A 24990-nucleotide genomic window follows, 5' to 3' on the forward strand; every position below is an offset into this window, starting at 1 on the left:
GACAGCCAACGATGTCCCGTAGCGTTGAGCTTCACTGTGGTAAGCACATAAGTCAGCGGATTGTTGTCCGTACGTGCAGTGAGACAGGCTCCATATAGATAGTCATGGAATTTTTCGACCACCGCCCACTTTAGAGACAGGAATTCTAACTGATGAATGGGATAGTTCTTTTCTGAAGGGCTCAGTTTTCGGCTAGCGAATGCAACTGGTCTCAGTCCTTCTGGATGTTCCTGATTAAGAACAGCGCCAAGTCCGGCTAGGCTGGCATCCACATGCAACACATATGGTTTGTTTGGGTCAGTAAAAGCCAGAACCGGGGTTGTCGTGAGGCAGAGTTTTATTTCCTCAAATGCTTCAGAGCATGAGTCATTCCACCTCGCTCCAAATGGATCCTGTTCATTCAGATAGACATCTTAGCATATCCCTTAGTGAGGTCAGTCAAGGGACAGACAATGGAAGAGTAATTGTGGATAAATCTGCGATAATACCCACAAAATCCTAAAAATGATCGTAGGGTCTTCAAGTTGGTAGGCTTTGGCCAGGTGGTGACAGCCTCAATCTTCGCTGGGTCTGCTGCTACACCCTCAGCTGAGACTATATGACCCACATACTTGACTCTCGTTTGACAGAATCGACATTTGTCAATGGAGATCTTGAGCCCTACTTTTTGGAGTCTGTCCAAAACCTTTAGGAGTCGTTCTTCATGTTCTTCCAGTGTCTTCCCAAACACAATCAGATCGTCCAGATACAACAGTACTTGGAGTAGGTTCATGTCTCCGACTGCCTTTTCCATCAGTCGTGATGCCTTGTGGTATCCTCTTGAACTGGTAAAAGCCTAGAGAACAGATGAAAGCTGTTTTTTCCTTATCCTTCATAGCTATTTGATAATAGCCACTCCTTAAATCCAAGACAGAAAACCACTGACTACCGGATAGTCCAGAGCCTCATCGATGCGTGGTGTAGTGTATTGGTCAGGCACAGTACGGCTGTTGAGAGTACGGTAGTCGATGCACATCCTTACATCTCCGTTCTTCTTCCTGACAATCACTATTGGTGACGCATATGGACTTTTAGACTCTTTGATTATGCCTGCTGCCAACAACTTCTGGATATGACGGCGCACATCATCAATATAAGCTGGAGCGATGCGCCTGGAACGTTCACAAAATGGTCGTGGATCTGACAGGCAAATAGTGTGCTCCACTTCCTTGGCGAGTCCCACAACCAGTTCATCCAGAGATAAGACATTTGCTCTCTTAGACAACTTCTGACGTAGCCTTGTTTTCCATACTTCCGGAATAGGTGACTCTCCAAAGTCGATGGAACTGGCATTACAATCTTCAATCACTGGCTGTTGTTTTGATGCTGTTGTAACAACATCAGTAACACAGAGATGACCTAACACAGTGCCAACTGGTATAGTTGCATCTTTCAGCGACTCGTTCTGGACTAGGACTATGAACTGATTAACATCCACAGCAATGCTTGGTATCACCATGGGCTGCAACAGTACACCTGCCGGCAGAGGGTTTGTGAGAGAGGCTTCGACCATCAATATTTCATTGGGTAAGGGCTGCTTTATCTCAACCTTGCAGATGACTTTACCACTGCTTCCTGCAGGTAATGTCAGGGGTCCTGGGCCTTCCCACTTCACACATCCGACTTCATCATCCTCTTCTCCTTTCAGCTCTGTAGTCCTCATCTATTTCTCTTTCTCAGTGCAAGTGTTGCGTATCCCGAAAGTGTGGGCCACAAACACTCCAGTTGTATCTTCACACAGCTGAGCTAACCGCTTGGCAAGGCTTGCTTTGGTGTTGGTCCCTATGAGCACAGGTGTTTGATCTGGACCTGGTGGGTCAGGACAAATTAATGCCAGGGCGGACATAGCGGTTGGCGTTCCTGCCATTTTCTTCGGAAACTCTAGGTCTACCACTACGTAGCCAAGGTACGGATAACTAGAGTCACCCAAGCCCCAGATGTCAAGTTTCTTCACTGGGTGAATCTGAGTGTCTGACAGATATCTCCTGTACCAGGATTCAAAGATAATGCTAACCCAAGATCCACTGTCTAGTAGTGCATCACATAGGTGACCGTTCACTTTCACTGGCTCTAAGGATGGCCCTATTAAACCTTCTGGTATGCCACAGGAGTCGAGCATGTCCACTGCACTCTTCCTTACTGTACAGGATGTATTGTCCTTGGGTGCAGCTTCACCTGTAGTGTTGGTCTTGGCCTTTTTGAGAGCTTGAATAAGTCTCTGAATCACTTTGTTTTGATTTTCAGGGTTTCTGCATTTTCCTGCCATGTGTCCGTTTTCCCCACAGCGGTAACAGAAGCGTTCCTCTGAATCAGTTAAGGGTCGGTTTGGAATATTAACAGTCATTGCAGTAGCTGTAGTTCCAGCCTGAAGCGACATTTTTTAGTTCACTTTTTGTTGTAGCTGTTGCACTTGTATTATCAGAGCTACTACTTCTGGATCCAAATTAGTCTCTGTAGCTGGTTCTACGCTAACTGGCAGTTTTTCATTTCTCTCATCTATGTCTTGATGGGTATGTGTGGAGAGTGCTGCAAACATTGATTTTATTTCCTTAATTTCAGCTCTCAAACTTTGTATTCCTGACTGTTTGTTTTCCACTTGAAGCTTAGCATGGACTGTACGTACTGATTGGTTCAGTGTTGCTCTGGAAGCTTCATACTCTTCTTCTGTGCGAATTTCACGCAGTAGTTCAAGAAAGGTTGGAGGGGTTGCCCTCCTCTCTCTGAGTCTTAGTTGAATTAACATCAAGTCAGCAGCTACTGCACCTTTAAGTAGTTGCTCGAGCCGTGCTCTATCCATACCACTGGCTGGAAGACCCCCTCTTTGTACTACTTTTGACAAGCATCGCTCTAATCTCCTCAAGAAATCAGACAGTTTCTCCCCAGATTGTTGCTGCTGCAGTCTAAAAGCTAAATACATATCGTCCCCCGACTCTGCCAGTCCAAATGCACTTTCAAGAGCCTCCAAGCTTTTTTCTGGAGTAAGATCAGGGTCAGATAAGCGCACTGCTTTTATCACCTCTAGTGCTGGCCCCTTTAAGCTTTCCATTATTCTTCTCCTCTTTTCTTTTGGGGAGCAGTCACTCTCTTCAACCATCAGGTAAGCTTGCTCTAACCAATGGTCAAATTGTTCTTCCCCTGCTGGAGTAGGCATAGTACCTGAAAAGATACGCAGACGGCGATATCCTCCGCTCTCCATAGATGGTTTAGCTGATTTGTCTAACAGGTCACCAACAGCACGAAGGATGGATTCTGTGGGTGAGAAGACTGACTGCTGTGTGAGTGCAATAGCTGTGTGTGTGTGTGTGTTTGTGTGTGTGCGTGCGTGCGCGTGCGTGTGAGATTTTTGTGTTTGATAGTGTGTGTGTGTGTGTGAGACATAGATTGGGGCATATATCTTGTCTAGGAAACAGATATACCAGGCAATTTGTTTGTGCAAGAGAAAGAGAGAACAAATTAACAGAAGAACAATAATGATTCAAATTCTGCAAATAGATCAATTCAATAAATGCATGTTAAGCTCTTTGTAGACGAAAAGTGCAGAGTGTAAGAGTTGAAGTGTTGGGCAGCAGAAAGCAGATCTCATGTTTGTGTCTCTGTCATGTCCTCTGTCAGGTCTTCTCTCTGGACAAAACTGATGCCTTTCAGGACTTCTACAGCCCCTTCAAGGCTGACGTGAAGAACAACATGCTGGAGCGCTGTGCTGAGCAGATGGCCACCCTGTGTGTCACGCTCAAAGAGTACCCTGGAGTCCGCTACAGAGGGTGAGCCCAGCAACACTCTTGCATTGTCTTGTTTTTTTTGCCATTATGTTACAAATGTTAATGCACTTTTATATATAGCATTAGTGCATTTGGTGTCTCTTGCCTCATTTTTTCTTAATGAGTGGATATCTATAAGGATGTCCAGCCTACTTTCCTTTCTTTGAAGTAACTCACATGCAAAGCCAATTCTGTGTGGCTTATTCACCTTAAACTGCAGAGTGAACCAGTAATTTCATAATTATCTAACAAGTTGTATACTGTGGTACTGTCACAAAACCTACTTGTCTGAAGCACTGCAGCAGTAAATGAAGCAGTTTTTGTGTGATGCTGTGTGTCGGCTTAGGGATTACAAAGACTGTGCAGTCCTGGCTCAGATGCTTCAGGAGAAGCTCGATGGCTACAAGGCTGATGACCCTACCATGGGAGAGGTAGGGAAGTGGAGATAAATGACTTAGTTATTAATGGTGAACAATGTGTATATGTGTACATTTATATGTGTTCATAATGTCCTATAAGACAAACATCATTCCACAATAATCTGGCACAGAAGTATATGTGACATGAATCCTCCCCAAATGGGGATATTTCAAACATATAATATCAATTCCTTGATATGATCAGACTTCAGTTGCACCGAGTAGAAATGGTATGTTGCATCACATGATTGACTGGCCGTTATTAGAGGCCATCAGTATCATAGGTATGGTGTTTATAGTTATGATATTTGATTTATTTATTTAATAGGGACACTTCACATCAATAAACGTTAGCCAAGAGGCTGGTTTTCCTTTTGCATCATTTTTATCCTGTGTTAAATTTTAAATAAAACACTTAGGGATACGTATTTTAATCACAACCATGATCTTTTTCATAAGTCTAACAACATAGGTTTGACGCCTAAACCTAATAAAATAATGAATTATTATTAAATAAAGTTGCTTATGCACATTTCGTCCGGGTAGTTAACATGCTATATTAAAGGCAACCTCCTGGGACCCGAGAAAAAAAGTGTCTTCCAATTTCTTTTTTTTTGTGATTTCCTACTTATTTAGGGTTAAAAAAACATCTTGCAATTTAGACTTTTTTAATTTTATTTTTAAATGTTACAGTATGTCCACTGTAGAGGATGTCGGGACCATATTAGTTTGAAAAGACAGCCAAAATGAACAGATAGACTATGTAACGTATTATGGTTATAGAGTGATATTAATACAATAATACATTCACCTTTATTTAAAACATAAATAAGTAATTGATCTGAACGTTGCTGTTTATTTGGTCAATAAAAAACTAGTTTGATTTTTGGTGAATCTTTCCAGATCTTCAAAGACTTTGTAGTCGATGTAGTGGAAAAGTACCTCATTGACTCCAGTCGGCACGGGCTGTAGGGTCATCTTGACTAGTTTTATGGATGTGGTCTCCATCTGACCTGCTCATAGAAACAAACTTGGCATACCTGAGGCAACTCTCATTTTTCATGGCTCCACTTGAAATGAAAACAACAATAAGACATATGTGCTACTCTTGGCCCACAGCGGGCCATGTCTTTCCAGCTCGTCCCTATCTGTCTCTCTGTCTGTATCTGTGCGCTCATGGAGCCTCCTGCATCTCCCCCCCCCCCCTTCTTCTTGACTCTCTTCTATCCCAGGTGTGAAAGCCTCATCTCTCTCATCATCTGAGAGCTCAAAATCTGAATCTCCCTTAAAACTATCTGGTACAGAAAATGTCTGCTTCAGTTCCGTCTCCTGCAACAATATTGAGTCATAAAGTCCATGAAGACGGTCCTGACGTCCACTAGAATGGACATTTATAAAAGGGCTGTTATTTGAAAACTTGAATTATTGAATTGCTTTCAGAACTAATTATATAGTTCCTCACATGTTAATAAACAAGAACATATATGATTTTCAAGGTAAAAATGACAATTATTCAACAATATTTGACTTCTCCTCCTGCTTCTATAACATTTTGTTTTTGGTATGTCAGCCATTTTGGATGAAAAGAAAGAGGAACTTCCCAGCATGCAATTGTAACCCACTACAGTGGACATTTTCAATGGGCTGGGTCCCAGGAGGTTAAACGGCCATTCAATGGGCTGCTAACATGGGAAATGTGAACATGGGAAATGTAGCAATATGAGTCAAGTACAATGTGTGTCATACCTTCACAGTGTGTGTAGTGTTTATTTTCTGCTCTGATGCCTTCAGGGTCCAGACAAGTCTCGTACTCAGCTGCTCATTTTGGACCGTAGCTTTGATCCCGTGACACCCATCCTGCATGAGCTCACCCTTCAGGCCATGTCCTACGACCTGCTGGGCATCGAGAACGACGTGTACAGGTCAGACTCTACACAGGAACAGCTGGGAGTCATAGCATTGTCCATATCTGTATTTAAATGTATTCATTGTTGTGAACGTCACTTAGTTTGGGTATACTCAGTGGTGGGAAGTAACTAAGCACATTAATTTGAGTACTGTACTTGAGTAAAATGTTGAGGTACTTGCACTTTACTTGAGTATTTCCATGATATGTTACTTTGTATTTCAATTCAATTCAGAGGTAAATGGTGTACTTTTATTCCACTACATTTATGTAGTACCTTAAGTTACTTTGCTAATACAGATTAATGATCAAGCAGTATACTAGTCAAACTAGCCGCACCTTTACCAGCTTTGATAACACTTTAATGATCAATCATTATAAAACATATCATATATATTATTCTGAAATGGACCTGGATGGAATGGATCTGCACAATGACTATTTTGACTTTTGGTACTTTAAGTATGTTGATGCTAAAACCTTTGTACTTTAATGGAGTAACATTTTGAATGCAGGACTCTTACTTGTAACTCTGGTACTTTTACTTAAGTACAAGATCTGAGTACCAAAAACAACAAAACAATAGTGCACTGCACAACATAAAGAGAACATGTTCTTCAGTGTTTATGTGGTTAGACTCTCTCTTTCAGATGCACTCATACTGTTTGTAAACCTCTCTCGCCCTCTCTGTCAGTTTTGAGACCAGTGGGATGGGAGAGACGAGGACAAAGGAGGTCTTGCTAGATGAGGATGATGACCTGTGGCTGACTCTGAGACACAAACACATTGCAGAAGTGTCAACGTGAGGGCTTTTGACTTTCTCCTCACACATGCACACCCCCAGAGCTCCGTCACAAAGCCTCCTTCCTTATTTTCCTCGTCCATTTCTGTCTTGTGTGTCTGCACAGGGCTGTGACTCGCTCTCTGAAAGAATTCTCTGCCAGCAAGAAGATGAACACTGGAGAAAAGGTAGAGGACACATATGGAGTCAGATTTGGGTCAATATTCTCGCGCGTAAAACAAGCTACTCACGAGCGGAAAATGTGCTTTTACACGCGCATAAAATGACCCTCGCGCGCAGATTAAACCCCCGCGAGCCCTCTGCGCCCGCGAGCGGCTCTGCGCTCGCTCGCGAGAGAGACACCCCTCTTGCTTGCTCGCGGGAGTGTCCGCCTCGCGGAGTCTGTCTACGCGCGCGTGAAAAGTTTCTGGCACTTTGGGGCGGAGCCACTGGACTTTGATTGACAGCTGCCAGGAAACCCGGGGTTGCCAGGTTTGATAAATGCCTGAACTACCAAGAGCCGAGCAGTGACGGCAGCAAAATCTAGGTGCGTACAGCAGACAGTAGCTAGCAGTTTTCGACGGACACAGCCCACTGAAAAATATATTGTTTTATATCAAATTAATGTATATTACATTACATTACATTGCATTTAGCTGACGCTTGTATCCAAAGCGACTTACAATAAGTACATTCGACCAGGAAGACACAACCTTGAAGAAAACAGAATCATATATATATATATATATATATATATATATATATGATACTATTATATTCGTAAAGTGTACAGCTAATATATATATATATATATATATATATATATTAGCTGTACACTTTACGAATATAATAGTTTTTTATGGACAACTTTACCATTCAATCTCGTCCAACTGATTTTGCTGCCGTCACTGCTCGGCTCTTGGCAGTTCAGGCATTTATCAAACCTGGCAACCCCGGGTTTCCTGGCAGCTGTCAATCAAAGTCCAGTGGCTCCGCCCCAAAGTGCCAGAAACTTTTCACGCGCGCGTAGACAGACTCCGCGAGGCTGACACTCCCGCGAGCAAGCAAGAGGGCTGTCTCTCTCGCGAGCGCAGAGCCGCTCGCGGGCGCAGAGCCACTCGCGGGGGTCATTTTATGCGCGTGTAAAAGCACATTTCCGCTCGTGAGTAGCTTGTTTACATGCATTTCCTGGAGACTTATCCTAACCTTAACCATAACCAACACATGCCTAACCCTAAACCTTACCCTAACCCTTACCCTTACCCTAATCCTAAACAAGTCTTCACCCTAAAATTAATGATTCCCCTCATGGGGACCTCCAATTTTTCCCCATAAGGGAGGCGAGTCCCCACACGTGACTGTGTAAACAGATGTAGGTCCCCACAAGTATAGTAATGCTAGGCCACACACACACACACACACACACACACACACACACACACACACACACACACACCCACACACACACACACACACACACACACACACGCACACACACACAGGTGACTGAAGAGCCCAAGTATCAGACCCTGTAGGTGGCACTAGAACAGAGCATTTCAGATTGAGGCCAACAAACTTAGACCTGGATATCACTCCCACCATCACTGAAGTATATCACTCCTCTGCATCTTTCAGACCACCATGAAGGAACTGGCTCAGATGCTGAAGAAGATGCCTCAGTATCAGAAAGAGCTCAGCAAGGTAAGTGCTGGCGTGTTTGTGAGCATATACAGTTACAGCATGTCATGTATACACTATATATATATATATATATGTATTAAACACACATTTTGTATATCCAAGACTTGGAAGCGGTCAACTTTATTGTGCAGATTTCCAAAAGTGTATTTATGAACCCTGAAACAAAGCCTGTTTTTTGTGTTTGTGTTGAGTTTGCTCTGTGTCACTAACATCAGCTCTCTTCTCTGGCCTATTCAGTATTCAACCCATCTGCATTTGGCTGAAGACTGTATGAACCGCTACCAGGGCACTGTGGACAAACTCTGTCGTATAGAGCAGGTAAATCAGACAGACGTTTTGAATTAGATCTGTTTCCAGAGTAATAGTGTGGAAATGAAGGAATTTAGCTCTGAACGGCATTCCACAATATGAACAGATACAGTCTGAAAGTAGAAGGCACTCGGAGGGTGCAGACCATGATGCACTAACATGCTGATTGGATCATTTCATGATTTGGAGAGTCATTCTTCCAAATGTGGTGTGTTCATGCACTACATTATAATTTGGAAACAAAATGGACTCCAAAAAGATGTGTTGTATTTACTGCTCACAGCTGTTTCTGATAGTTGTTGTTCAGACTTGAGGGGGTGTCCACATGAATTTCACCAGTTGTGATCATCCCACCTAATGGAACTTATCCCTGACAGACAGTTGTATTCATCATCTTGCATGTCTGAATAGCATTATTAACTACTCAGAGGAGCAGTGTGCAGGATTAAACGGGGCAAAAATAAAATGTATTATTCATTGTTATACTTTGAACTCGTCATGATCAAAAGAATGAGATTGCGAATGGCAGGCATCTCCCTTAGTGTTGAGGTGAGCAGCTCAGTACTCTGGGAGGGGCTCGGAGTAGAGCCGCTGCTTCTTCACGTACAAAGGAGGCTCCACAGTGCCGGCCTGCCCCATGGATGTATACAGAGAACTGGATTGGTGTTGGAGGTGGGACACAGACATGGCTGCCTCTAGAGAGACAGAAAGAGTCTCCATTCTGCTGAGTCACTTCCACTCTCGGATCAGTCATATGACTTTTACAACTGTTAGACCCTAATGATTTCAATGATGGCTTACATAGTGTTCGTACTGGGTAGTCCTTATAGTTCATCTTTTTACAGTCGTCTCTTGGCCGATATAAGTCAAACCCAATAGAGAACCGCAGTGACGCGTCCTAAAACCCGGAAGTAAGTTAGCATTTTTACCACGTCCGGTTCCTTCGATAAAAAGCAATGCATTTTCTCCATAGGGTTTTGGAAAATAGCTCCAAATAAGGTCTGTGTTTGACACAAATTGAAGAGACAGATCACGTTTTGTTCTACGACATTAAATACATCAGCAGTGACCCCGCTGGTGATTTCTGAAGAGTTCACGTGTCTGAAAAACGATGGTTGTTACCAAGTGGCTGAATAGGACTACAGAAGTTGTCGAGGCCGTTTTACGTCATTACACCGAACACGTAAAATACTCCCGCTAAGTTAGTTTGCCCTGTTCTGCTTGAAAGCAAGTAGCTGCCTCCTGCAAACTGTTCAAACAAACACTTCAACTTGTACCATTTAGAGTCTGTAGTTTTGAATATGGATCTTAAGTCGGCGTGACGTTGAAGCAGCGACCCTGCTGTAGTTCCTTTATAGCATAACGTTAGCATTTTGCTTCTTGCGACAAGATTTATGATTCGAAAATTATAAAAGTAGGATAGACATGTGGATATTATCCGGCTGAACACAACGTGATCCGTCTCTTAAATGTGTTTCAACCACAGACCTTATTTCCAGCTATTTTCCAAAATCCTATGGAGAAATTGCATTGGTTTTTGACGAAGGAACCGGAAGGAGTTTACATCCGGGTTTTAGGACGCGTCACTGCGGTTCTCTATTGGAAACATGACATGCTGCCCCCTTTGTCTTTGGAGCATGTGGCCAGACAGCACACATTGCACCTTTTGAAAGCGTGCAGATGAATCTGATTTAGACTCGTGCTGAGTGTTCTCCTCGTTTGTTGATAGGATGAGACCGCTCCCTGATGACTCCACATACTCTCTAACTTCTAAGCTACATTTCTGCACAGAACCTCTTATCAGTATTGTTCAAACGGAACTTAAGTTAAGCTCTGCTTTCTTCTGACTGTTTTCAAGGATCTGGCGATGGGCATAGATGCAGAGGGGGAGAAGATCAAGGATCCCATGAGGCTCATTGTACCCATTCTACTGGATGCCAACGTCACTGTGTCGGACAAAATCCGCATTATCCTGCTCTACATTTTCCTTAAGAATGGTCAGATATTCACTGTTCCTAATGTTTTTCACATCAAATCCTTCCGAGGTTTATTTCTCCTTTATAATGACAAAAGCAGAAAGGAACAGTGAGAGTGCTAAATGTGTATGCAATCACATTTCTTTAGTTTCTCCACCGTTGTTCACTTTTAGTTTTCCTCCTTGGTGCATGCTGCATGTGTTAATGTCTGTATGTGTGCCAGGTGTGACTGAGGAGAACCTGTGTAAACTCCTTCAGCATGCTAACATCCCACCAGAGGACAGTGACATCATTTCCAACATGGCCCACATGGGCATTCCCATTGTCTCTGAGGTGAGCCGAGTGTCTCATCATGAACCGAATGAAGCTTTGTCTCAAGCCGGATCCTGTCTTGACATGTCATCAAATCCCTCATACTTCTTATATTGCATAATATAGAAAGTCTTAAGCTTGTCTTATTCTCAACATTTTTTAAATGGAATTGTGTGAATAACAATGTGAGACCCCTACACAAAAGCACATTACATATTGTTAACTTATTTAACTCATTATCAGAGTCTCTTCTTGTCCTTGCTGCTGGTGTTCTGTATTCTGTCTGTGGCATTTAGCCCCACAAGTAATAACCTCCACCAGCGTGATCAGCTCTGTTTCTTCAAAGGTGATCGTGAAGAAAGCCAAGAAGCCGGATCGTAAGGAGCGAGTCAGTGAGCAGACCTACCAGCTGTCCCGCTGGACGCCTCTGGTCAAGGACCTCATTGAGGTACTTCTCACGCTATTATCAGACATTATGCAGTAACTTCACGCTTCAATAACAGTTATTAATGTTATACAAAGTTCTGATTTCACATTAGTTTCTCAAACTAAGTAATGTGGCCTTCAATTGGGTAGTGTGTCAAATAAGACAATTAGAGCATTGTCTTTTCATATTAGTGATATACCGTATTATGCTTGACTTGGTCATCTTGAAAACGTTCTGACAGTTTGAGCTCACACGCCTACTTCTGTTTGATGAGGCTTAGCCCCATATGGACTGGATATATGTCTCTGGTTGGGTGATTTTAACATGAACTGTTCTGGTCAGTAACTTTTGACATGTGATGATTAACAATAATAACAGCCATAATTACATACAGAGAGCCAGAGCTTTGGATAATATCAGCTGAGTTGCTCCACTCGATGACTGTTGTTTACTGTTTGGTTTGCAGACCTCTTAGTTGTTGTTTGGTGATTAACACAAGCTATTTGTTAGCCATTAGCCTCTACGCTATTGCCTAGCAAGTGTTGACAGACACTTTGGCACAATAGATCAATGGTAAGAGACACTGAATCAAGAACAACATGTTTGGATAGTGAGTGCCTGACTGTAGAGTAGCTGAGATGAACCTTACTTTTCCCTGGTGCATTCAGACAGCACAGCTACAGTACAGTGGGAAATTGAAACTAGTTTCCATATGGTATCGTTTAGGGATGGAATATTTTACTAACCATCCTCCCTGTGATGTTAATCCCGTCTGAATGTGGCTTTATTTTGGGAAAGATGTGTAACATGCTTGAGTCTGTCTTTGGTGCAAACTGAATTGAAATGTGTTCCCACAGGATGCCATTGAGGAAAAACTTGACCCGAAGCAGTACCCGTACATTTCCCAGCGACAGGCATCTTCCAAAACCAGCGCTCCATCAAGGTGTGTGTTCTTCAATACATGGAGCTTACACTTTGTGTAACGCTTTAAAATACAATGAATTGCTTAACTTTATAATTAACTTAGTAGATGTGAACCATGCAGTTATTTTGCAGTTAATGCTTCTGTATGCTTGTTTTACATCTTCTAGTGCTCGCTATGGTAACTGGCATAAGAACAGGGGCCCCACAGAGATGAAGACAGGGCCCAGGATCATCGTTTTTATTATTGGAGGGATGACGTACAGTGAGATGCGCTGTGTGTATGAGGTCACACAGGCCAATGGGAAGTGGGAGGCTGTGATCGGTGAGTTCACTGGACAGAAGTCCGTACACTCTACTGAAGAGTACACAACATGTTTGGAATAACCCTTTGTATATGACATTACATGTTAAATCTAGAGTGTTATTCCTATCAAGGTGTCTACAACTCCATTTCAACATTACTGCTACATTTTGTTGCATACATCGACTAAATACAGTTAAAATGCTATAATTATAATTTGTATACTGTACATTCAGAAAAGGTTTCAGCTAGTGAAGTATAGATGCTTAGTTTAATTCGAAAAGATTATTTACAATGACACAATATCCTCATAGTTCTCTGGGTTGTATTATTCATTATTGTTCTTAATGTGGTTTGACATGTTGGCTCCAGCCTTGGCTGACATGCTCTTGGATAAATCAGTGTTTGGACCTTTATAAGGGTCTTTGTGGATATGGAAGAGTTTCCTGTGAAGCTTGACTTCAATGTTACACTGACCCCTGAGACAGTCCTATTTATTAGTAACCTGTAACTTTTAATACCCACTGTGAATTTAATATTGTTGTTGTCATGATCAGTTTAATATATTATGTTTATTACGTAATAAACCAAGATTCAGGATTGAGTCCTTGCTAAGCTTTCAGGCTGTTCTCCCCATAGGTTCCACCCATATTCTGACCCCCCCGAAGTACCTAAAGGAACTACAGCACCCAGACTTCCTGGACCCCAACGCCCCTCCAGAGGGCACAGAGGGCACAGAGGGCCCAGAGGAGCCGCCTGCAGAATGAAAACACATTTGGAAGTAAATACACAAATCATGCTGTGGTCTGTAAATCCCTGTTTGCCAACCCCCATCCAGTGAGCCATTGATCCCTGCTCCAGCTGAGCCTGGTCCTCCTGCTCCATATCTATATCTCGAAGCAATATGACAGCATTTTGGGCTTACCTCTCAGAGAGTATATTCTCTAATAACGTGCATGTCTTTATAGTGGATCACTGTCTCTACTGCTCCCTGCTAACTCTGTTCATGCTGTTGGCAAGATGAGAACTTGGAGCACATACAGCTGACTACATTTATATAGTGATGATCGAATCGTAAAGACCACTCAAAGGGCTTTTCCACTCATTCATCATACACTGGAGGCCGAGGCTGCCACAAGGTGCGGTGTGATCAGGAGAGAGGACCAATCACAATCATCAGCCATCAGGAGCACTGTACAGTTCATTACCCTGTCAAAGGACACTTTAACATGTTGACTGCATTGGCTGGGGATTGAAAGTAGTCCATGTTTCAGTTTTTACAAAGATAGTTTTATGACCAGGGACCAGTGAAAGTTTTTGTTTGATTTCCGAGTTAAGCAGTAAAGTAGAATTACATGTGTTCACTTAGTGGTAAAGTGTGGCTCTGTGTTCCCTCCCCAGTCAGTAGAAAGACTGAGCAGCAAACAGACAGTGTGTGCAGAGTGACTCCATGCCTACACAGTTGTATATATTTTGGCATTTTGCTCCTGTTCCAGGGGCTTTAGTCAAGCAGTACACACTCTCTTTATGCTCTCATTGAACAGTATGTCCCTTATTGCCCACTGGACGAGAGAAGGCAAACGTTTCTGAGATGCATATTTCCCCTTCTCTTATCTGCTCAGACACCATGTGATTCCAGCATTAGTGTCTGAACACAAGTCAATCAACAGTTGAACAGCCATAATATACATAAGGAGAAATATACACAAGCACTCAGATAATAATGCTTCCACCATGGCTGTGCTATCCTCTACATGAGTAACCAACATCTTGCATGTTAAGCTTAAAACGTAGACTCATTTGCACAAAACGTCAACAAAACTAATGATCAAAATCGTGCTGCAATAATATAATCCTTGAAAGATGAAATATGCAGTTCTTTTGAGTTTACTTTTGGCATTATTGGTGATCACATAAATAACATTCTTTTGGCATCAAAATATGATGGATCGGAGGAATTAAAAATAGGAAGATGTGATATATGGTGTGTCTTTGGTGAATAGATGTCCAAAGTTTGGCTTCTAAAGCTTCCAGTTGACGAGAGAAGCACTCTGTCACCGGCTCACACAGCATTCATAAAGCCAGATAGCACGATCAGCAGGTAGCAGCTAAACAAGTCGTTGTTTTCCCTAAGATTCCCTTCACCAAATTCCACTTAAAACCCGGACAACAATACACAAGAACCTGAAGAGCCCGAATCATTACATACATTACATTACATTGCATTTAGCTGACGCTTTTGTCCAAAGCGACTTACAATAAGTGCGTTCGACCAACAAGATACAAACTTGAAGAAAACAGAATCATATAAGTACATCAGGTTTCATAGAGCCAAAACATTTCAAGTGCTACTCAACTGGCTTTAGATAAGCCAGTCCTTTATTAGTATATAAGTGCTTTGTTAATAGTTCTATCGCTCGAAGTGGAGTCTAAAGAGATGAGTTTTCAGTCTGGAAGGTGTGTAAGCTATCTGCTGTCCTGATGTCAATGGGGAGCTCATTCCACCATTTAGGAGCCAGGATAGCAAACCCACGTGTTTTTGCTGATGGGAACTTGGGTCCCCTTCGCAGCGAGGGTGCAGCGAGCCGTTTGGCTGATGCAGAGCGGAGTGCACGTGCTGGTGTGTACAGTTTAACCATGTCCTGGATGTAGGAAGGGCCAGATCCATTCGCAGCATGGTACGCAAGTACCATTGTCTTGAAGTGGATTCTAGCAGTTACCGGAAGCCAGTGAAGTGAGCGGAGGAGCGGAGTGGTGTGGGAACATTTAGGAAGGTTGAAGACCAGACGAGCCGCTGCATTCTGGATGAGCTGCAGAGGTCGGATGGCACATGCAGGTAGACCAGCCAGGAGGGAGTTGCAGTAGTCTAGGCGTGAGATGACGAGATCCTGGGCCAGAACATCGGACGGGTTGAGAGTGGGTTTCTTTCTTTACTCTTGCCTCCTTGAGACTGTTTGGAAAGTGACCAGAAGTTAGAGAAGTGTTGATGAAATGGGTGAGAAACGGTAGAATATCAGGAGCGATAGTCTGAAGGAGGTTTGAAGGGATAGGGTCCAGAGGACAGGTGGTAGGGCGGGCAGAGGTAATGAGGGTAAGAACCTCACTTGGAGAGAGAGGGGAAAAGGAGGTCAGTGTGTTGGTGGAAGGAGGGTCTGGTGACCCAGCGGTGAGTAAAGGTGAGTCAGAAAAAGAAGAGCGAATATCATCAACCTTTTTTTCAAAGTAGTTAACGAAGTCGCTTGGAAGAAGTGAGGAGGGGGAAGGGGCTTTGGGGGGGTCCAAGAGGGTGGAGAAGATGGAAAATAGTTTTTTGGGATTGGAATAGGAAGATTGGATCTTATCTTGAAAGAAAGTGCTTTTTGCCTGAGAGATCGAAGCAGAGAAAGAGGAGAGGAGAGCCTGATAGGTTAGGAGGTCGTCACGGTGTTTGGATTTCCACCGTTTCCGCTCTGCTGCCCGAAGGATGGTTCTATTAGCATGCAGTGCATCATTTAGCCAGGGAGCAGGAGGGGACTGACGAGCCTGCCGAGATGTGAGAGGACAGAGAGAGTCCAGAGAGGATGAAAGAGTAGAGAGGAGAGTTTCTGCAGCAGAGTTTGGAGGTAGTAGTTGGAACGAGTCCGTGGAAGGGAGGGCTGAGAGCACCGATGAGGCAAAGGTAGAGGGGGAGAGGGAACGAAGGTTACGGCGGACAGGTGCAGAATGAGAAGAGATTAGTTTGTTATGTTTGGAAAGGGGTAGAGAGAATGAAATGAAGAAGTGATTCGATGTGTGGAGCGGGTTTACAGAGAGGTTAGAAGTAGAGCAGTTCCTTGAGAATATGAGATCAAGGACATTGCCAGCTTTATGAGTTGGTGGGGATAGAGACAGTGAGAAAGCAAAGGCGGTTAACAGAGATGTTAGTTCGTCTATCTTCCCCGTCTGGAGGTTGAAGTCTCCGAGAAGTACAGCGGGAGGACCAGTTTCAGGGATGTGTGAGAGGAGATTATCTAATTCCTCCAAGAAGTCCCCCAAGGCGCCTGGTGGACGATAGAGAACAACAATGGTTAACTGTATAGGATGGGTTACTGTGACGGCATGGAATTCAAAGGTGGAAGGAGTGAAGTTAGGTAGCTTGAAGAGGGAAAAGCTCCATTTGGGAGAGAGCAGGAGACCAGTGCCACCTCCTCTGCCAGTGGGTCTGGGTGTATGAGAGAAGGAATATACTGTGGAGAGAGCTGCTGGGGTGGATGTGTTGGATGGAGTAATCCAGGTCTCAGTGAGAGCAAGGAAATCCAGAGACTGCAGGGAGGCTTAGCCAGAGATGAAGTCAGCCTTAGGAACAGCTGACTGGCAGTTCCACAGGCCCCCTGAAACTAGATGTTGGATCTCAGTGGAGCATGTGGGATAGACGAGAGCAGGCCGGTTACAACTATTACGAGATGCACGGGGCCAGTGATAATTGCGATAGGACACATGAACAGGAATGGAGAATATACACATGATTATAGCATGAGGGGCTAAATCAATCAGAATCAGAATACCTTCATTAGTCCCACAGAGGGGAAATGTACGTTGTTACAGCAGAAAAAAAGCCACAGACAGTTTAATGTTACATAATTATGTTACATGTGTCACATGCATTAAAAAGTATTAAAGTAAAACAAAAAAAGTTATGATATGATACAAAATATAATTTAAAAAAAGGTTACACAATTTACAAAATACACATCCTGTAACAGTTCTTAGGAATTAGCAGCCAGGTTATTGCACAGTTATTAACGGCATATATATATATATTAGGGCTGTCAGTCGATTAAAATAGTTAATCGCGATTAATCGCAAATTAATCGCACATTTTTGATCTGTTCTAAATGTACCTTAGAGGAATATTTTTCAAGTTTTTAATACTCTTATCAACATATGAGTGGACAACTATGCTTTATGCTAATGTTTATTATCATTTGAACAATGACAAATATTCTCATGAATATTAAACACAACAACCTCTGAACATTACAAATATTCGCCTCAATTCAACCTGGAACCTCTCTCATTCAATAATACAATACAAATGGTGTGTGTGTGTGTGTGTGTGTGTGTGTGTGTGTGTGTGTGTGTGTGTGTGTGTGTGTGTGTGTGGTGTGTGTGTGTGTGTGTGTGTGTGTGTGTGTGTGTGTGTGTGTGTGTGTGTGTGTGTGTGTGTGTGTGATGGATCGTTGGAGCTATGTGCAACTCAAGGCATATGCTCGAACGGGAGCTGCCTGGATGCTGCAATCATGTTGCGCACACTATCCGTGCTGAGTGTGCTGACTTTTCGTACAATGTCCCACTGTCTGGCTTCCTGCATAAAGTCAAGTGCTTGGCGCAGTTGTGGCGAAATGTTTTCATTTAAACAGCTCCTTGTATCCGTTAGCGCAGCTAGCTAGCACCAGATGCTAACAACAACAATGCACATAAGGTCTCTCTCTCGCTCGCTCTGGCCACACATACACACACCCTCCCGGTCCTCCCAATAGCCTGCCGGTGAGCGTGGAAGTGTGGTCTGCCACAAGCGGGCGGCAGGAGCGGGGCTGTCAGCATCAGCTTGTAGATGGTATTTTAAACTCGATGCGCTCTGAAACTACGGGGCGGCCGAGGAAAAAAAATACACATGCGTTAATCGCGTTAAAATAATTAGTGGCGTTAATTTTTTTTGCGTTAACGCGTTATTAACACGTTAAATTGACAGCCCTAATATATATATATATATATATTGCACATATAGCACATATTGCACATAGTTGGTTGGTATTTAACAGCAAGGGGTGTTATAGTCTGTGTGTGTGTGTGTGTGTGTGTGTGTGTGTGTGTGTGTGTGTGTGTGTGTGGTGTGTGTGTGTGTGTGTGTGTGTGTGTGTGTGTGTGTGTGTGTTGTGTGTGTGTGTGTGTGTGTGTGTGTGTGTGTGTGTGTGTGTGTGTGTGTGTGTGTGTGTGTGTGTGTGTGTGTCGGGGGGGGGGGTCTACTAGGGGCTGTGCTGGTTGTACAGTCTGACCGCTGCAGGAAGGAAGGACCTGCGGTATCTCTCCGTGAGACAGTGCCTGTCGCTAAAGGAGCTGCACAGTGAGGACATGGTGTCCTGGAGGGGGTGGGACACATTGTAGGAACAGCTGACTGGCAGTTCCACAGGCCCCCTGGACTTCATCCTCGAGGTCGACGGCTGCTCCATCTCCCCATCTCCTGAAGCCCGCAACCTGGGTGTCATCCTGGACTCCACCCTTTCCTTCCATTCCCACGTCAAATCTGTGACCAAATCGGTCTTTTACCACCTAAGGAACATTGCCAGACTCCGACCGTCACTCTCGGAGTCGGTTGCCGAAACCCTAGTGCATGCGTTTGTCACCACCCGCTTGGACTACTGCAATGGTGTCCTGTTCGGGGTTCCCAACAAAACCCAGGACAGGCTCCAGTATGTCCAAAACTGTGCTGCTAGGGTAGTCACGCACACAAAGTCGTGGTAGCACATCACTCCCACCCTCATCCACCTACACTGGTTGCCGGTCAAGTCCCGCATATCTTACAAAGTCCTCCTCCTTACCTACAAGTCCCTCCATGCCCTTGCCCCCCAGTACCTATCGGACATCCTTCACCCACATGCCCCACCCCGGAACCTGCGGTCCTCAGACTCTGGCCTGCTTACCACTCCCCGCACCAAACTGCAAACCTTCGGGGACAGAGCCTTCTGCGTGGCAGCCCCCACCCTCTGGAACGCTCTCCCTGCGGAGATTCGCAACATCCCCACACTCTACGCCTTCAAAAGGGCCCTCAAGTCCCATCTGTTTGCCAAGGCTTTCGGCCCCTAATCGATCTGTTGTTTTGTCTGTCTGACTTTGGTTTTGTTATGTTTGTTTTTGCCCTATTACTTGTAAAGCGACCTTGGGAAAGGCGCTATATAAATCCAAGCTATTATTATTGTCCAGGAGGGAGGACAGCTTGGCTGCCATTCTCCTGTCTCCCACCACCTCCACAGTGTCCAGAGGACTCCTGTCTCCCACCACCTCCACAGTGTCCAGAGGACTCCTGTCTCCCACCACCTCCACAGTGTCCAGAGGACTCCCCAGGACAGAGCTGGCCTTCCTTACCAGTCTGTCCAGTCTCTTCCTGTCAGCAGCCGAGATGCTGCTGCCCCAGCAGACCACACCATAGAAGATGGCTGATGCCACAACAGAGTCATAAAAAGTCTGAAGGAGTGCCTGAAAACATGATGATAATAATGAGTACCTGTGCTGTAGTGGCTTTGCTAAGTAGTTCTGAAATGAATCAGGGTTCATTAGTTTTACATTGCCTAATGATTTATACATTACAACAACGACAAATCAGACGAGCCATACTCACAACAGCTGGTTATATTTGGTCTCATTTTCATTGTTTTGTTCAACATTTCTATCAGTCGAACTGTTGTGTCCTTACACAGTGACATTAATGCCACCAAGTTAACATACTAATATTAAACAATACAATCATTAATAAACACACTTTATTTTGTGTTAAAACTGACAGGGAGTGCACCTGAAATGTCACTAAGAATTCACGGTTGCATCAGGAAACTGTACACTAGCATGGTAGCAACCAGTTATGCTATATGGGCCCCAAAGACATGAAATGATGTGCCCATTGAGCATCTATAGTTATCTATATCAGTTAAGTTACTCTTCTTTACAATATCCATAGTAAACTAACATGGATATTTAAACTTACAGTACAGGATAATATAACTGGCTGTTTAACCTGGGTTTAAATCAAGAATATATTGTTGTTGAATTTTATTCGATGATTTTAAAAAACACTTGATTATTTGTTGCCAATGCTTTTGAAGTTCTCAGTTACTGTGATGTGTTAGCAATTGTCCATGATGGATGTAATTCCTGGAGTTACCGGGCGGTTCAGGTGCTCGCCCAGTCACTCTATGGTTAATAAACCATAATAAACTGAAATGATCCTTTAATCAAAAAAGAAAAACCCATGTATGATTTTGTTTATTATAGTGTTCTGAGTTGACAAACAGATATTAAAAAGGGGCTTTCCTTTAATGATGTCTACGTTATTATCCTTACAATACTTCTCTAAGGTAATTCGACTAAAAAGTGATCATCCCACGTGTTCTGTCTTCCAGGGTCCCTGCATCTTCACCCCTTCTCGCCTTCTGAAAGCCCTCAAAGACTTGGAGCAGTGGTCCGTCATCAGCCCTCAGCAGAAACAACAGACCCCCCAGCATGATGCATCACATACATGTTGTTTAAGATTCAGTTGTTGTTTACTCATAAAACCAAACTGTTTTTAAGATTTATGACTGTGTTGATGTTGATCACATTTTGTCCGACAATATTTAAATTATTTGTAATGTTGTCTACTGTCTATTGTGGGAAGTAATTTTTTGGAAAATAGATGTATGTGAATTAGGTTAGATGATCAGATGAGATTCAGGGAGTATGGCTGTAAATGAAAGCTGCTTACAGAGTATACTGGGACACAGATATAAAACATGCTTTGACCTTGTCTGTGGATATTCTAGAAGCTGTCCTCTACCAATCATTTATTTTCCTTTGTTGGACAACGACTATTTCAAGTAGTGCTATAGCAACCATGCCATTCAGTACAATCATATTTTCATTGATGTTTCGGAAGACTTGGAAATGCCAACATAGAGCCCCCGAGTATATATGTAGCTGTAGATCGAGCTTTGGAGAGATGCATACAGTGTCGTTGGATTGTCTAATACATGTGTCAGTTAACATACGTGTGTTGTTCCTGTAGAGATTCAGTTTGCTTTTGGCTTCCTGTGTTTGACCATTATGATGTGATTGATTATTGTTGTGTAGTGATTCTCTTTAACTAGTAATCCACTGTGTATGAAGAGAGATGTCAGTATTATGACGAGTATGTTCTTGTACGTTCAAATGGATGAACAAAACTCACAGGATGTGAGTTAGCTAATAAACTGCTTCCATATAGCTCTTCCCTTGGTTGTTTTTAATGTCTCTCCTGTGTGGTCTGAATGAATAGGAAACGCTCATTAGCTCTCCAAAGTACAATGTGAGAGTGTACAGCATACTGCATTCAAGTAGAAGTCGAGTCACAAATGTGTCTTTATCTTTGCGTATAACACCCTCTATCCTTTTACAGAGTTTTAAAGCAAATTGATTTAGTTTACAGTTCAGAGTTCAGGTCAGTGTTTTTATTCTGCATATAAAGTCATGCAACATTAACCTGGCACTCTCGTGATATACTATAACCCAGGGGTGCCCAACCTTTTTTGAACCGAGAGCTACTTTTAAAGTTGCCAGTCTGCCGAGATCTACCAGTCCAAATAGAGAGGCGTAGCCATTACTGACAGCCTACTACCAGGTACATACACACTTCTACTTGTATAAAACTGACCTTTGTACGATTAATACTTCATAAAATACTGCAGATCCTTTATCTTACCTCTTTCTAATCTACACACATACAAGTATTTAACTGAAGTTACACAACAGTGTTGTTGATACAGAGTTGGAGTTTATTCACACGTCACTACAGTGGGTAATGTATTCAAGAAACATTGAACAGTGCTGCCACATATGACACAGGAAAAAAAGAAAAGACTCTGAACCCTTTCTTTGCCATTATATACAAATAGTGTTGCTACAAAAGTATAAATTACGCTTACTAATAAGACAACTCAGATCTGAAGCTACACAGGAATCTGCTGCCAAAGTGCAATACAAAAGACAAAATTAATAGAATCAAACCCTTTTTTTGTTGCATTTTAGTAGAGTATAAAAATAAATGCCTTTAAAAATAGGATGCATTGCAAGCAACACTAGTTTCTTAACCTGAATTGATAATAGACTATAATCAATTTAAACAGAACAGATCTTAATGTTTGCATTCTTATACCATTTTGTACAATAATTATAATGAATAAGTTCAAACAAACTAAAACTTACAGCTGATTAATAACGGTATCTAACTTGAGTTTTTATTATGTCAAAAACCTGTTGAAATGCTAGTTATTTTTACTGTCCCCCAAAAGCGCGTCGGCAGCCTCCAGGAATGCTTCTTTCACAACTTCGCCGTCTTTGAAAGACTTCATGTGTTTCGCAAGAACGTGACTGACGATAAGATGCTCTGGTAGGAGCCTTGCTCTTGTTGTTGGGCCTGGTGAAAATGGACTGCTGTGCATTTAGCTGTCCTTTCAGGCCCCTCCCCTTTTGGGAGCGTAGGGCAGAATTAGGAGGGAATTCCGTCTCGCAGCGTTTGTGCACTGTTTTGAAATGCCGCTCCTAAATTACCCTTCTTCGATAAAGCCACCCTCGCATTGCAGATGAGACAGATGGACTTTGAATTGGAATAGATACAAAAATAATCATCCTCCCACTCGGAGTGAAAATTATATATTTTGTTTTTTTTTGCTTCTGCCATAATTACGGTCTTGTGTGTGCGGACTGTCACTCCTGCAGTGTTGACACGGACAACATCAGCGAACTAGTGCACTGCCCACCAGCCACGCCCCGACACATGGGGTCACGCCGGCCAATCACAAAGCTTTGATGCGTTCAAGTGCATTTTTCTGGCACAGGAAGATTATGTTATAGGATATTAACGATAACACCGAATATTGTTGTTCTATTTTTAGACACATCTCGCGATCGACTGGGAATCTCCCCGCGATCGACCGGTCGATCGCGATCGACTGGTTGGGCACCCCTGCTATAACCAATCATGACAACCATAAAGATGGAAATGTTTAAGTGTTCAAGTACCTCGACAATGAACTCAACATTTCATTTGATATAAACTCATGAATATTAGTCAGAATACATCACCATAATTCTGTGATCAGTCATGGTACATTGAGTATTTAGGAGATTAGCCTTGTTAAATAATACTCTCCGAAAGGACAGCTGTTATTTGTCATGTCACTGGAGGGAGCCTTTGCCAAACTAAAGCTAAAGAAAGTTGTTAAAGCTCGACAGCTGAGGCCTTCTTTCTGAGAGCATGTGATGTCAGCAGCACAGCTGTGATTAAAGGCAATTTTTAGAGTTATTTACTAGTTATTTCTCTGTGGGCATCCGACCAGTGAACCAGCAGTGGGAAGCCGTGGAACACCAGAAATAATGCTCTGCTATCTATCTGGTTGAGGATCTGTTTATGTAACACTGTAGTCTACGATAGGCCCAAGGCAAAAAGGCAGTATGATACTTTATGAATCATTTTAACTCTATGGAAACCAGTATCCTGAAGAGCTGGAGAAACTAACAATTCATAGAAGTCAAAGTCCAAAGGTTAATTCTCAAAGCCAGCCATTGATAAATCAAGGAAGTCAGTCAGGAAAAGGCCAAACTCATGCAGGGAGCAGCCACACCCCGACTTCATGTCCAAGCCTATAGCACATAACCAAAGATAATGTCTTGTAACCAGTGTTGGGCGTAACGCGGTACAAAGTAACGCGTTACAGTAACGTAACTACTTTTGCCGGGTAACGAGTAGTGTAACGCGCTACTACGGAAAATTTGGTAACGTAGTTTCTTCATCAATTCGCCGCAACGTTACTTTTCCCAGGGACGAGTGACAGTGACACTGCCTACTCAGCTGTGTGCTTACGCATTAGGCACAAGCTCTCATTCCACACTGTACGTGATAGAGGCTGGCCGCTGGTGGTGGCATGAAGACTGAAGATCAGTGATGGCAAACGAGAAGCAGGCGCAGCCAACGCTAACATTCGAGAGATGGAGGTATTCCCATTACTTCGAACTTGTTGAAACTAAGGGGGGAAATGTGAGTGTAAGGTGTACGTTGTGACCTGGCCAGAAACTTGTGTCCACTGCCGTTAACTCCACTGCCAACCTCACCAAGTATTTGAAAGGAAAACATGCTAGCATGAAGCTAGTAGCTCAAGATCCCCGGGGAAATGATGATATTTCGAGTCCAAGCCTATTTAGTAGCCTATTGATATGATTTGCACTAGCTTTGCACCTATTTTGGGGCTAGCCTGTAACCCTTAATGATTATGATTTTATATTGATATTGTTTGATATTATTGTTTAGTGGTGGTGTTGACGCCTATAGCCCAATGTTTTGTTAAGTGCTCTGTGGCATTTTTTTATAATAAAGAGCACAAAAGACATATATGTTA

General features: G+C 43.1%; 1 protein-coding gene across 1 annotated transcript in view; it reads left to right on the top strand.

Annotated features, from left to right (window-relative positions):
* The window catches only part of stxbp1b (syntaxin binding protein 1b), a 42053-nt gene extending 20230 nt beyond the window's left edge, over nucleotides 1-21823 (top strand). The window contains exons 7-20 of the mRNA XM_034208382.1: nucleotides 3652-3800; nucleotides 4144-4228; nucleotides 6008-6138; nucleotides 6817-6924; nucleotides 7031-7091; nucleotides 8539-8604; nucleotides 8842-8922; nucleotides 10772-10910; nucleotides 11113-11222; nucleotides 11548-11649; nucleotides 12486-12571; nucleotides 12720-12874; nucleotides 13493-13634; nucleotides 20986-21823. Coding sequence (XP_034064273.1) covers nucleotides 3652-3800; nucleotides 4144-4228; nucleotides 6008-6138; nucleotides 6817-6924; nucleotides 7031-7091; nucleotides 8539-8604; nucleotides 8842-8922; nucleotides 10772-10910; nucleotides 11113-11222; nucleotides 11548-11649; nucleotides 12486-12571; nucleotides 12720-12874; nucleotides 13493-13620 — 1401 coding nt within the window. The 3' untranslated portion in view covers nucleotides 13621-13634; nucleotides 20986-21823. The remainder of the gene's footprint in view (nucleotides 1-3651; nucleotides 3801-4143; nucleotides 4229-6007; nucleotides 6139-6816; nucleotides 6925-7030; nucleotides 7092-8538; nucleotides 8605-8841; nucleotides 8923-10771; nucleotides 10911-11112; nucleotides 11223-11547; nucleotides 11650-12485; nucleotides 12572-12719; nucleotides 12875-13492; nucleotides 13635-20985) is intronic.
* The last annotated feature ends 3167 nt before the right edge of the window (nucleotides 21824-24990 follow it).

Source organism: Gymnodraco acuticeps, unplaced genomic scaffold (assembly GCF_902827175.1).
Source record: "Gymnodraco acuticeps unplaced genomic scaffold, fGymAcu1.1, whole genome shotgun sequence".
Classification (NCBI taxonomy): domain Eukaryota; kingdom Metazoa; phylum Chordata; class Actinopteri; order Perciformes; family Bathydraconidae; genus Gymnodraco; species Gymnodraco acuticeps.